Consider the following 13,672-nt stretch of genomic DNA (forward strand, 5'->3'; position numbering starts at 1 on the left):
AGCATCGCACCATTGGCCTCAGCAACTCTCCATTCTTCTGTTTTCATGCCTGACCAGACCCTTCCTATTCAATATCAATTTTCAGACACATCATGGTACAATCAAGTAGGTGTACCATGTTCACAATTACAATTGAGTGCCAACCTTAAGATCCTTCTACTCAACTACAACTCTTAAGATCGTTCTAGATCACTCAGCAGGAGTTTTGCAGGTTCCAACTTTTACAGGAAAGCAAGTCCCTTCCTTGATTTGCATAAGGGCTAATCCACCATAGGTGAATTTTTCTGGCTTAACGCTGACTGCACTCTTTTCCCAGTTCTTAGGCTCCTTTCCTTAGCCCCTATCATCTGACAACTCAGTTTATAGAACTGTTCTCAGTCAAAATTTTCTTTGCTCCTAGTCATGTTTTTCAGCCTTTTGAGAACCACTGTTCTTTCCAATTTTCAAAGATGTCCAATAAATTATTTCCCTGTATTTAGTCTTCCAAAAAGAAACAAATATGTGCTCCTAATAACCAGCAGTATGGAAAAATTAACCTATAATATTATTTATCTGTACATTTAGTTTCCTGGGTACTTTCACCTGCAGAGGTGGGGATTGTCAAGGCATTAATGTCACCTAAGCATGGCCTAATGACAGAGCTCTAACTAAGCTTCCCTGAAGTGGCCTGGATGGTGCTCCTTCTGTCTTCTCCATTTGTACTTGCATCCTATTCTCTCCCAGTTGAGCCCCTCATTCACTATACTCTCTCATCACTCCATCTGAACTATATTCTCCTTGAAAGCAGAGCCCATGCCCTGAGCTTCTCCTTCATGTATCTTAGTCCATTTGGGCTTCTATAACAGAATACCATAGACTCAATGGCTTATAAACAACATAAATTTATTTCTCACAGTCTGAAAGCTGGGAAGTCCAAGATTAAGGTGCTAGCAGATTTGGCATCTGGTGCAGGCCCACTTCCTGGTTCATAGACAGGTATCCTCTCACTGTATCCTTACATGGTAGAAGAGTTAAGGGAGTTCTCTGGGGTCTCTTTTATAAGGGCACCAGTCCCATTTATGAGGTCTCCACCAGAATGAACTACTCTACACATGAGCACATTGAGGATTAAGTTTCAACATATGAATTTTGGATTCATTCAGTATACAAGCGTTCAGTCCATAGCAGCGTGCATGGCACATGGTTGCAATCAGGAATCCTTTGTCCTTTGGTCATTTCATGACAAGGTATAACTTCCCTTTCTCTGTCTCTCTTCTACTCCTTGCTACTCTCTCCTATACTAGTAAGAAAGAAGAGGAAGTGGGAAGCAGAGATCCTTGTCAGATTTCTCTTCCCAGACAAAGGGGGGTCCAGGTCCTTCCATCCAGACATGAGGTCTGGGCATGGAGTTAAGGCATCATTTTCAGGGTGGGGTGGATGGAGCAAATGAATGAGCCAAGGGTTGAACTGGGAGAGTATCTTAGGGAGAAGCTGAATACCAAAGCCTGGGTGACTACCCTATAGGCCAGCAATCTGGATGGGCCCAGCTAAGCGGGTGACAATAGATATAGGCCACCAGGCTAGAGGATAAGGAGAGGAAACTCGAGAGAGACCCTGCCAAGAGCAGGTTCTGTAGTAGCTCGCGAGGATCTCCCATGCTGGGGACTCTGTAGGGTGCAGAGGGTCAGTTATAGACAATGTAATCCCGAGTATTGCCCCAGCTGCACACCTCAAATGTATTGTCAATCCACCAGGAACAGGGGAGAAAAGGGCAGAGGAGAAACTTCCATGAGGGGTACCCTGGTCAGGAACTATCCATTTGTATCACCCTCTCCAGCCTCAAACACAGAAACCTCCAGAGAACTTAGCCAAATGCCTGGAGATGGACTTCCCAAGGCCCCACATCAAGCTAAAATTTACTTGCGGAACCTTACCACATTCCTCTAACAAAAGTCCCCCAAAATATTTGGGGCCACAGTGTTGAAGACAGACTGGCTCAAGAGACCAAGTGGTGAATGAAAATTCCTGCCAGGGAGGATGGTTGAGCCAGATGATGAACTCTTTCATTTGGGACTGGCCAGACTTGCCAAACAAGGGGCAGAGTCATTTCTGAAATCCCTCAGCAGGAAGCAAAACTTGCCTTTCTGCTGTCTTCACTCCAGAACATTCATATCTATTTCCTTCCTGGTAATGTAAGAAATTGAATCTAGTTTTTATGTGTGCTGAAGGATGTTGTTTGTTGCTTCTCTGTCCAAGCCAACAGCTCTAAACACAGGCCTACGTGCACTGTATTATGTGAAGACCTCAGGAGGTATTATGCGATCCCCTAAATCAGAAGATGTTGGCTCATTGATTTTGTTCTGAACATTTTTATGTTGGCACTTTTTTTAATGAATTGCTACAGTCTGGACATTGAGAGAAGTGAGCTCTGGGGCCACTTTGGCTACCACCTAGCTGTTGATATGCCCCTCTAGGCCTCAGCATAACACTAAGGTCCTCTGTTTTCAGCATCTACCTGCAAATTGAGCAGGCTGAAGCCACCTGAGTTTGGAGTCGGAGTCCTTTACTTTCACCGTGGGGGGCAGAGGGGCATAAAGAGAATAAATAGAATAAAAATCCATGACTTAAAATACTCACCTGAGTTGAAGATGTTTTTGTCTGCACACTTTACAGGTTAACACTGGTAAACCTCACAGAGTAAATGTTGACCTACTGCTTAACCTGGAGGGCCCTGTAGTCCCATCTTCTTTGTCCAGTCACAATTGGACATTTTGGGGGAAATTAACTAAGTGATAAGCTTACGTCTTTTCATATGAGAATTGTGAACTCCTGTGATGAATTTTTGACTGTCACATTTGGCTACAGATTTACCCAGACTGCCTTTCAGTTATCACTGCCCTATCTTCCCATTACATTACATTATAATAATAAAAAATCAATGTAGGCTCATGTACAATTCTTCATCAATTATTTGGGGGTTGGTCTAGAGCTACATGGAACCCTGGCCCTGATTTTTGTTTAAAATGACCTTGAAAGACATCTTATTTGAAAATGTGTCATCATTTCTCACAGAAGGAGGCAGAAAGGCTAAGTTTGATGGAATTGGAGTGAAGTCAGTCAAGGAAAACAAAAAGGACAACCTGTAAACCTACTCTGCTAATAAGCAAATCAGGCATCTGGCCAGCGTTGATCAAGTGTAGTGGATGCAAGACAGACAGCTCACAAACTGCTCCTTCCTTTCAAAACTGCTCCACCTGCCTCCGCAGCTGCCAGGGCTCCAAACAAAACCCCACACCTCTGCCTCCTTCCTTTGCCACATTCAAGCATGCACTTGCCACAAGCACACTTTTCACACGCTGTCTGTTAGCCCAACAATTCCCTTGGTGCCCCTCTGCTCTGCCCTGTCACATTTCATGTCTGCTACATACCAAAGGTGACACAACACTCAAGGTTTTTGTTCTTTGCAAGTCATCTTGGGAAAGTATGATGACTTGCAGTTGTCTTTTTTTTATTTGGGGCCCTGTGGTTTGAGGCAGGGTTGCTGGGGGAACGGCCTCAGCAAGAAGAGGCTCATGTGAAGTTGGTTATAAAAGTTTTTAAACCAACAGAAGGTGAGGAAGACTTCTGTGGGGTAGGCTTTGTTGGGGCTTGGCTGGGAAGAATTAGGCCACAGGGTGTTGGCAGTTTCGTGAATAAGAAATTACTCAGATCTTGAGGTAAAGGAAGGGTAATTGGCAGAGCTTCAATGATAACTTTATTAGGTAAACACACAGCTGTCCCCAGTCTAATTTATACAAAAACAGAAAAGGGAAGGAGTTGGGGTAGAGATCTAGAAGGAGCTGGCAAAAGGGGAAAAAGTAGTGTAAGATCTGTGAACTGGAACATCCATGGGGGGAGCCTATGTGCAAGAAGAGGTGGCCTTTGAGTAGCTTTCTTTTTCTGAAATAATAAAATCTGTATGCATGTAGACAAGACAGAAAAATATTAAGGAAACACACGCATGTATGCACTCATAATTCTAGAGATCACTATAAATTTCTTGTTTTCTATTCTTTTTCCGTGTGTATTATAACCTAGTTAAGCTCATACTGTAGCTGCAATTTGATACCCATTCTGGTTGTGTGGCTTTTTTTTTCATCTTTAATAAGCTACAGCTCCTTGTGCTTTTGTAGACTGTGTGTGGTTTACAGCCACGTGATAGTTTGTCTTGTGAATGCTCTCTGGCAGGATGGACCCTTCATAATGATTAAGAAAGAGCACTCTGTGGGTCAGACAGTTCTAGGCTAGACTTCTAGTCCCTTACTCCATTTAATAGCCTGGTGACTTGGGGAAATGCCTTCATCTCTCTAGGCTTCAATTATTTCATCTGCAAAATGGGCATAATAATATCACTGCTTATGGAGTTGTTATGAGGATTAAACAAGGCAGTGCTTACTGACTCCCTCTGCTTTGAAATTGTCTTCTCTTTACAAGGGAGGTAATATTATTGCCATTTTACAGAAGAGAATGATTAGCTAAGTGAGGTCACTTGCCCAGTGTCCATGCTAATTAACTGAAAGAGCCAGGATTTTTATTTCTAATCCTCACCCGAAGATATTTTTTCCAGAGAGTGGGAGGGAGAGAGGAGGGGGAGAGAGAGAGAGAAACATCGATGTGAGAAACACATCAGCTGGTTGCCTCCCGGGCACCCTGACCAGGACTGGGGTTCAACCTGCAACCGAGGTACATGCCCTTGACTGAGAATGGAATCAGAGACCCTTGGGTCCTCAGGCTGATGCTCTAACCACTGAGCAAAACCAGCCAGGGCAAAGAGCCCTGATTTTTAATGACAGATTCTGAAGCCCCACCTCTTGCCCACCATCTAAACTGCTTACTCAAGGGTAACTTGGCTAAATCACCCAGCTAATAAAGAGCCGAGGATGGGAAGATTCATTTGCTGATCTCTACCTGACCATCTCTCTCCTACAGTCAATCCTGGTGAGCAAGGAGATACTCTAGAACCAGTTCAGGAATGGATGCCATTGATTGCATTGCTACCTCTGTCACCTATAGAGTAACAAGATTTGAGAGTAAAACAAGTGACTGATAAGCAAAGAAATACCATTCCAGTTTCCAGCATTCAGCTGGTCTGAGGGGGTCCATGCTGGCAGCCTTGGGAGGGAAAGGGGCAGCAGGTTTAGAACCCCACCCAGTTGCACCAGCCCCTGAGCCTGAATTTTGTTGAAGGTCCCACATCCAGAGAAGATCTGATTTAAAGCCACCCCAGTGACTCTTTGAATCAGTTGGTTATTCAGCAGATTGAATCTTAATTGCAAATGCGTTTGCAGCGTAGGAGAACCATTGTGCTTGCTGGTTTCAGGCCATTTTTTGCTGAGCTGAACTTTTCCAGAAGGCTATTACAAATTTAAAAAGGGCGAAATGGTATTTCATTTGTCCATCTGAGTTTTGTTTTGCAGACTGAATGTATTTTAGTGTTTGTTTAAAGGTGCCAAAATCTAACATCCCTAGAGAGAGAATTACTCAATTTTTTTTTGAGAACTTCTCTGGACTGTCCACACTACATCTAGAAAATACTGTCTATGGTCCTTATGTGAGAGGCCTGGCTTGCCAACAATCTCATGTGGTATCATTTTGATTACTTTTTCAGAGACCCAAGAAGCCACCTCCTCCATCCGCTCCTGTCATCAAACAAGGGGCAGGTAAGGTACCTTTCTGTTCCATCAACACGATGTGCGTCATTCTCTGCGTGTATTTAGTGTCCTTGGTAGAACTCAAGATTCTTAGATTCAAATGCCACAGAATGCCAATTTGGGAAGTAATGTTTTGGTCTCAACAGGCAATTTTTAAATAACTACTATTTTTCCTTAAAAAATAAATAAATAAATAAATAAACATATCATTAAAATGTATCCCTGATACAGCAAGGAAAAAAAAAAAAAAAGTCTAACCTCCCCAAGCGAATGACCAGAAAGACTTGGCCAATTTGGAATAAACCAGTTTTTGTCTGCTTTGCTTTTATTGGTTTAATAAACTGCTTTTGAGGCGAGCAGAACCGAATTGTCCTCCATCACCTATGCTTGCCAGATCGAGGATCAGCTTGGAGGGGATCGCTTTCCACAGGTCACAGTGTCAACGAACATGTATAGTGGCACTGAATTTTCAGTGTCTGTCCTATGTAGTTAACCAAAATTTTCACTTACCCCCCAACAAAAATTTTTTTTTCTAGCAATAAATACTTTTCCTCATGATTTTTTTAATCTTGAAGAGTCTAATTCACTTTTTCTGTGCAGTTCAGATATTAAGGTTGAATAATATGGGAAGACTTGATGTCAGACATTGGGTAACTTGTTGTAATGATGGAGTCTCATACATAAAGATGATAATTCATATTTCCCAATAGAACTCTTTATAATTGTTAAAAAAAACTAATTATGGAGAGAAATTCCTCCACGAATAAGTAGATAAGTGGCATTTTAAAAATTAGCAACTAAAATAGAAGAAGAGTAGGGGTATTTTTAGTTCTACACACTCACTAATTATGGTATTTCTGTAGCATTTAAAGTATGAATAAATTTCTAGATTGGTTATTCACAGACTTTTTAGGAGGGATTTTTTTAAAAGTTCTTTTGTCTCACCAGCTTGGGTGGAAAAATCACCTTGACCCCAAATTCCATTTTCATTCCCTTCAGTATAGTTGAGCATTATAGAGATTAAGCCCTGAAACGGGATGTTAATTACATCTCTGCTCTGCCCCCATCCTCCTCTGCATTGAGCAGTTTAGTTTTGCCACCTAGTGGTTCTGGCTGGATAAATATTTTATTGTGCTGAAATTAGAGCAGGTTATTGATATTCTTGTCTCTGGAGACCCTTTTCCATAGAGACCTTGGTGACAGATGAGAGGCCAAGTTGATGAGTTGAGTGGTCCAAGGCTCAGGTAGCCTAGAATGTAGCTAAGATTGGATTCTTCATGGTGGTAGGATTGTCAGTTCCTCCTGTGTCTCTAGGAATGATCCTGTGTCTCTAGTCATTAGGAGACTAGATTGTAGCATGGTAGACAAATTCTTATCCTTTTGAAACAGTTTTAACAAGGTTATGCTGGCTCTCTGAGGGCAAAGCAAGATGACATTTAATCTTCCTAGATTATTGTTGCTCATTTATCCTGCTGAATGATCTTGGGAAGTACTTTGTAATGGGGAGGTAGATATTCATACTTTCCCCATCATCAACTTTCCTTGTGTTTGATTATTTGACACAAAAAATTATATATGGAATGGACAGAAATCAGATACAGTGTTTAATTTGTAGAGAGTCATTAAGGAGATTTAGGTGAAGTCTGTGTTCAGTGAATTTTTAAAAATTCTTTTGGTTTCTTATGTTATATATAATTGAGATTTTTAGTACGAAGCACCCATCCATAAGGCTGGTCATGTAAGGAATTGTCAAGCACTCAACCAAGTCCATAAGTCAGAGGAGTACTTGTGAGTGATTGGTTTCATGTGTTAGCTGTTTTTCAAGTGTTCTTACTTGCCTGAAGTTACTGACACTGATGAAAATGCCAGGGGAGGGAGCCGCTGCAGTCAACATGGGTAAAGATGAAATGCTAATTGGTGCATTTGGGGAAAAGTAATACTTGAGGGACTCAGGCACAAAATGAAAGGACTTAGGGAGAACTACCACATCTTCTCTGAACATCTCTCCACTTAAAAATATTTTCTAGTTACTACTGCTGTATAGCAAACCACCCCAAATTTGGCAGCATAAAGCAACAATCTTATGCCCAGGATTTTGGGGGGTCAGGAATTTGAACAGCGCATGGCCAGGGTGTCTTGTCTCTCTTCTCCATGATGTCTGGGACATCAGCTGAGAATTCTGGACCAGCTGAGGCTGGCTGATCCACTTTGAAGATGACTACTTCACTCTCATGTCTGGCTACCCTTGGCACGGGTAGCTGGAAGGCTGGGCTCAGATAAGGCTGTAGGCTAGAGTGACTACACGTGGCCTACACGTGGCCTCTGCAGCATGATGGCCCTAGGGCAATTCATTTCTTACATGTAGGTTCAATATTCTAACAAGTAAAGCATAAGCTACATGGCCTTTTAGGACATAACCTTGGAAATTATATGGTATTGCGTCGGCCACTTGTTGAAGCAGTCACAAGCTCACCCATATTCCAAACAGGGGACATAAACATTACCCCTTAATGGGGGAGGGGTAGCGAACCCTTTGAGGCAATATTTTAAAACTGCTACAAAGTGGAACCCAGATCCCTGTGAAATTCTTTTTTATGTATAGAGCACAATATCCCCTTATTTGCATATTTTGAAGATTGACTTCCTTATTTATTTATACACATTCCCCACCTGCAACCAAGAATTTCCTGTGACTATTTTGATGCCTAGGGGAGTCAGACCTAAATATCATAAAATATTAGTGGTGTTCTTATAAATTAAGTATGTATAGGCAGGCAAGCTTAATGACATAGGACAGAAATGGCTTCTGCTCTGTTTCTTAGCGACTTGTTTTTGCCAAGTAACACCAGCACTCAGCTTAGGGGGAAAAAAATCTATTAACTTTGCTGTTCCTAATAAATATTAAAAATGCTGGTGTGTCTAATAAATGAGTAGAGAAAATATTTTCTGATCACTGTTATCCTTTCCCCCCTAGGTACCACTGAGAGAAAACATGAAATTAAAAAGATACCTCCTGAAAGACCAGAAACGCTTCCAAACAGAACAGAAGAAAAAGGTATGAAATCAAGTCTTCATTGGCACTTCTAGAACAGCAAGAGACGAAGCTGTCTGTCACAGGGCTAGTTCAGATTATCTACAGAATTTGTTTTCTTTGAAATATGATTTTGATTTCTTTTAAATATCCCGTATCTGAGGAAATAGGAGAGGGGGTTATATGGTATTTTGTGGGGGTGGGGGCAGAAGTTCTCATCAATGAAAAACAACAGGTCCAGTCACTGAACACACTGGGGCTCTTCCATCCCAATCTTCCTGCCATCACCATCCTGCCCTCACCAGCAGCACTCTCATCCTCGGTCACTCCTGGGCCTTTGATCCTGGCTACAGACACATGTCTTTGGTCAAGAGTGCTAAGAGAGGGGAAGCATGGGAAAATTGGAAGAAGCAGCTCAGTGTCTACAGTCTCCTGAAGGTGGTTAGAAATGTCATTTGCAGGGAAGGAGCTTAACCCATCTCACACAGTCAATTTTACAAATGTGTTTGAGTTTTACCATTCTGAGTCTCTCCCAAGGAAATCTACATGCTATGGAAGGACTCATTTTATTGGATGTCTAAGATTTGATTGATCACACATTTTATGGGAGAAAATGCTATGTTATTATTATGAACAGGAAGCAGAGCACATTCCATTTTAAAAAGCAGTTATTTGTAAGTCACAAGAGAAATGCTGAATTAATGAATTCAATTATTTGGAGGTGCTCCTGGGTGGCCTCGTGAATTTTTATTGTAAAATTTAATATTTTATGTCAGCTTGCCAAAAGTTTTACTGACATTGTGAGCTCTTAAGTTACACCTCTTTCATAGTGAAGAGTTAAAACTTGAGTTGTGGAACCTTATTTTAAAGGCCAGGTATGTATCACAGATCAATGAAAAAATAGCAATGACCATGTGCCATATAAATAGCTCTTTGATAAAAGTGTGTGTTTTCACATAACCAAACACTGCCCCCTGTTCTCATAGAGAACACATGGCTAGTTTCTGACTAATAGTCAGGCTCCTTGACAAGGACACTTCCTGCTCTGTTCCATGCTAAAAGACTCAGTTTGCATGTGAATAACTGCCCTACTTACCTGGCTAAGTGGCCACACACTTCTGGTTCCTTTCCTTCCTAGGAGCCATTGTTCTGTGCCACAATGGGTCAAGAAGGCAGAAGCCCTGATCAAAAGCAACAAGGGTTGGAGCATCATCCCATACACCAAAAAGTTTGTGGGTTCGATTCCCAGTCAGGGCACAGACCTAGGTTGTGGGTTTGATCCCTGGTCAGGGCACATATGGGAGGCAACCAATTGATATTTCTCTCTCATATCAATGTTCTCTCTCTCTCTCTCTCTCTCTCTCTCTCTCTCTCTCTCTCTCTCTCTCTCTCTCTCTCTCCCTATCTCTCTCTCCCTTCCTTTCTCTCTAAAATCAATAAACACATACTCAGGTGAGAGATATAAAGATATAAAGATATATCAAGATATCTTTCCTCTTTTACTTCCTTTCTCTCCTCCTTTCTTTAAAAAAATAAGTAACAGCACTGGTCAGTGTGGCTTAGTTGGTTGGGCATCATCTTGTGCACTGAAAGGTTGCTGGTTCAATTCCTAGTCAGGGCACATGCCTGGGTTGTAGGCTCGATCCCGGGTAGGGGGCACGCAGGAGGCAGCTGATGGATGTTTCACTCTCACATCGATGTTTCTCCCTGTCCCTTCATCTCTCTCTAAAAAATAAATTAAAATATATATTTTAAAAGCAACAGAGAAGCCAGGGAGCCAGCCCCACCCTAAGACTTGGCCTTCCATCTCTTCTAGCAGGAGGAATCTCCCTTCCTTTGTGTTTCATCCGAGTTCCTTCTCCTTTGCTCCCCATGTACCAGCTAATGAGTTCCTAGCATTCCTGGATGGGGCATATTCCCCCACTGAATTATGGTGGGGATGAGCACTGTAAGAGCTACACAAATGCTGACGGGCTTTTAAAAGTTTGGCCAATTGGCCTGGGCACCCAAACAATACGAGTTTGTGGTTGCAAGTACAACATGTTCAGAGTTCCAGCTACAAGTGAATATACGGACCCCACCTATCCTCCAGTGGGCAACTCTCAGAAGTTCTGTCTTTGTAAAGAAGAATGTGGATACCTGCTTTTTATGCCATGAACAGGGCAAGGCTAATTGGGGACAGAAAAAATGCAGCTGTCACTGAGCACTGCCCAGTTGGGCCACCAGACCTGGCTTTAACTTCATTTTAATAGCTCTGACTCCAAAAACCCTTGGGAACAAAATACCTGTGAAGCCCCAATTTACCTTCCAAGTTCAAACTGCACAAAAAGAATCCCAAACTAGTCCTTGTTCCCTGAAACGGTCCCCTCATTATAAGCTTATGGCCTGTTACACAGACCGACCTGAGAGGTGTCAGGCCTCTTTCCTCCCCACATCCAGCAGGTTCTGCAGGTCATTTACCAAGCCTGTCAGCCATTTACTGAGCACCTGCTATGTGCCCAGTGCCCTGCAAGATTCTAGAGAGATGACTAGATGTGGACTCTGCCCATGGGGCTGACAGCCTCCAGGCTGTGCCAAACATGCACACAACCAACAAGTATCTAAATGGAGCCTGTTTACACAGGGTTACCCTTCGTGGCTCACAGTGTTACCCTTCGTGGGTCCAGCTGTTCAGAAGGGAATATAGTGGTTTCAAGTTTCAGCCAGGTCTTATAAGTAGGCTTAATGATGAGTAGAAGTTTGCTAAGGGTGGTCTGTGGCTAGAAAGGCCGTCTAGGCAGAGGGACCATCATGAGCAAAGGTAAACATTAAGTTTTGCTCTATATGGCTTCTTCTAAATTGACAGAGAATAAAAGATGTTCTTTAGCCTAGCCGGTGTGGCTCAATGGTTGGGCATCAACCTATGAACCAGGAGGTCACGGTTCGATTTCCAGTCAGGGCACATGCCTAGGTTGTGGGATCTATCCCCAATGTGGGGCATGCAGGAAGCAGCCGATCAAGGATTCTTTCTCATCATTGATATTTCTATCTCTCCCTCTCCCTACCTCTCTGAAATCAATAAAAATATATTTTAAAAGAAAAAATTTCTTTTTAATGTCTCATTTCACCTTTGTAAATGGCACAAATGGCATCGGTGATTTTTTTTTAAGCATGAAATAAGCAATCTGCACTTAAGTACTGGCACTTACGCTAGATCTATCTGTCTTTTTATTTTTTTTTTTTAAAAAAAACAATGACTTAAAGAAAGACCAGACAGAGAGCCAAAACTGGATTTACAGAAGCCTTCCGTTCCTGCTATACCACCAAAAAAGCCAAGGCCACCCAAGACCAATTCTCTCAGCAGACCAGGCGCACTGCCTCCAAGGAGACCTGAACGACCAGTGGGTCCCCTGACCCACACCAGGTACTGTTCTGCTCTCACCCCTGGGATGGGCACAGGGGTATGTGAGGGGTGGCCTAGGGTTACAGTAGAAGAGCCTTGAATGGGTCTGGTTGAGGGATGGGGGGCAGGTAAAGCTGCCCTTCCATCCTGTTAGCAAAGCTGTTGAGGACTCTGCCACTTCTGTTCTTACTCTGGTGCTTGGGCAGAAGTGGGTGTGAGGCTGGGAGCAGCAGCAGAGCATCTAGGTCCTGCTCACAGGCAGGAGTTTTCCCTGTGCTTTATTAGAGCAAGACCAATGGCCCTTCAGACTAGAAATGCAGGTGCCAAGCCCACCTTCTCCCCTGGCCGTCCTGCTGGCCTGAGGTACCCACATCTCACTAGCAGATCCATCCCCTAATGCCCTCCCTGCTCTGTGGTGCCTTGTTCCACACCCCCAGGCTCCCTCTGCCTTGATTGCACAGCCCTATTGTGGAACCCGGGACCCAGCATAGCAAAGATTATATTAGTGTACATGTCTCTGAACTATGAGACCTTTGAAGTTAAGGAACATATTTTGTTCAGGCACACCTTCCAGATGTATCTGGTAAAACTCCAATTTGCTCACTGGCTGGCGGGACTTATGTGTTAGTTATATGGAATCAGAGTTGGGCATTGTGCCTTCCAGACCTGAGATACCCATCACTCCACAAGGAAGTGTGTTCTCTCCACAGGTTCATTGCCAGAACTTTCTACCAATACATGTATAATATACATGTTGGTGTACTATACCAGAATAAGTTGGTGGCATGGAGGGCTTTTCATGTACCTGTAAACACACAGTCACTCACCAGATTTTTGTTCTTTTGAGCTAAGTTTGTACAATGAAAGTCTCACGGGGCTTCAGTGCCCTGGTGTTAGAGTCAGGCAGGCTTCTGGGCTCATGTCTCACCCTACCTCATAGGAGTGTGAGCCTTGGCAAGTCACTGCCCCGCTCTCTCACTTTCTTTATCTGTTCATTGAAGATGATAATGGAATGCACCTAAAAGGATGGAAGGGGTAATTTCCAAGTATGTAACCTTATGCCTGTAAATCATTACTTTCATTGTCATTTTTATTACTGTGTATCAAACTGGGTGTATTGCAGTAAGACAAAGCTCTTTACTTTCTAAAAAAGATTTTTAAATTTTGGTAAAATACACATAACAAAGTTTGCCATCATAAGCATTTTCTTTTTTAAAAATTTTTTTGATTAAGTTATTACATATGTGTCCTTATCCCCATGTTACCCCCATCCTCCCCCACTCATGCCCTCACCCCCCTGTTGTCTGTGTCCGTTGGTTAGGCCTATATGCTTGCATATAAGTCCTTTGGTTGGTCTCTCCCCCATACCACCACCCTCCCTTACTTTCCCTCTGAGGTTTGACAGTCTGATAGATGCATAAGCATTTTCAAGTGTACAGGTCAGTGGCATTAAGCACATTCATGTTGTGCAATCATCACCGCCATCCATCCATAGAACTCTTTTCATCTCACAAAACTTACACTCCGTATCCCTTAAACAATAAGTCCCCTCCCCCTTCCTTCTACCCCCTGACAATGGCCATTATTTCT

At 42.8% G+C, this 13,672-nt stretch overlaps 1 protein-coding gene across 5 annotated transcripts in view; it reads left to right on the plus strand.

Annotated features, from left to right (window-relative positions):
• Positions 1-13,672, plus strand: part of SH3KBP1 (SH3 domain containing kinase binding protein 1) — a 328,918-nt gene that overhangs the window by 266,906 nt on the left and 48,340 nt on the right. For all 5 annotated transcript variants that reach the window (XM_059680558.1, XM_059680554.1, XM_059680555.1 and 2 more), the window contains 3 exons: positions 5,627-5,678; positions 8,644-8,724; positions 11,944-12,103. In XM_059680558.1, coding sequence (XP_059536541.1) covers positions 5,627-5,678; positions 8,644-8,724; positions 11,944-12,103 — 293 coding nt within the window. The remainder of the gene's footprint in view (positions 1-5,626; positions 5,679-8,643; positions 8,725-11,943; positions 12,104-13,672) is intronic.

Source organism: Myotis daubentonii, chromosome X, assembly GCF_963259705.1.
Source record: "Myotis daubentonii chromosome X, mMyoDau2.1, whole genome shotgun sequence".
Lineage (NCBI taxonomy): Eukaryota > Metazoa > Chordata > Mammalia > Chiroptera > Vespertilionidae > Myotis > Myotis daubentonii.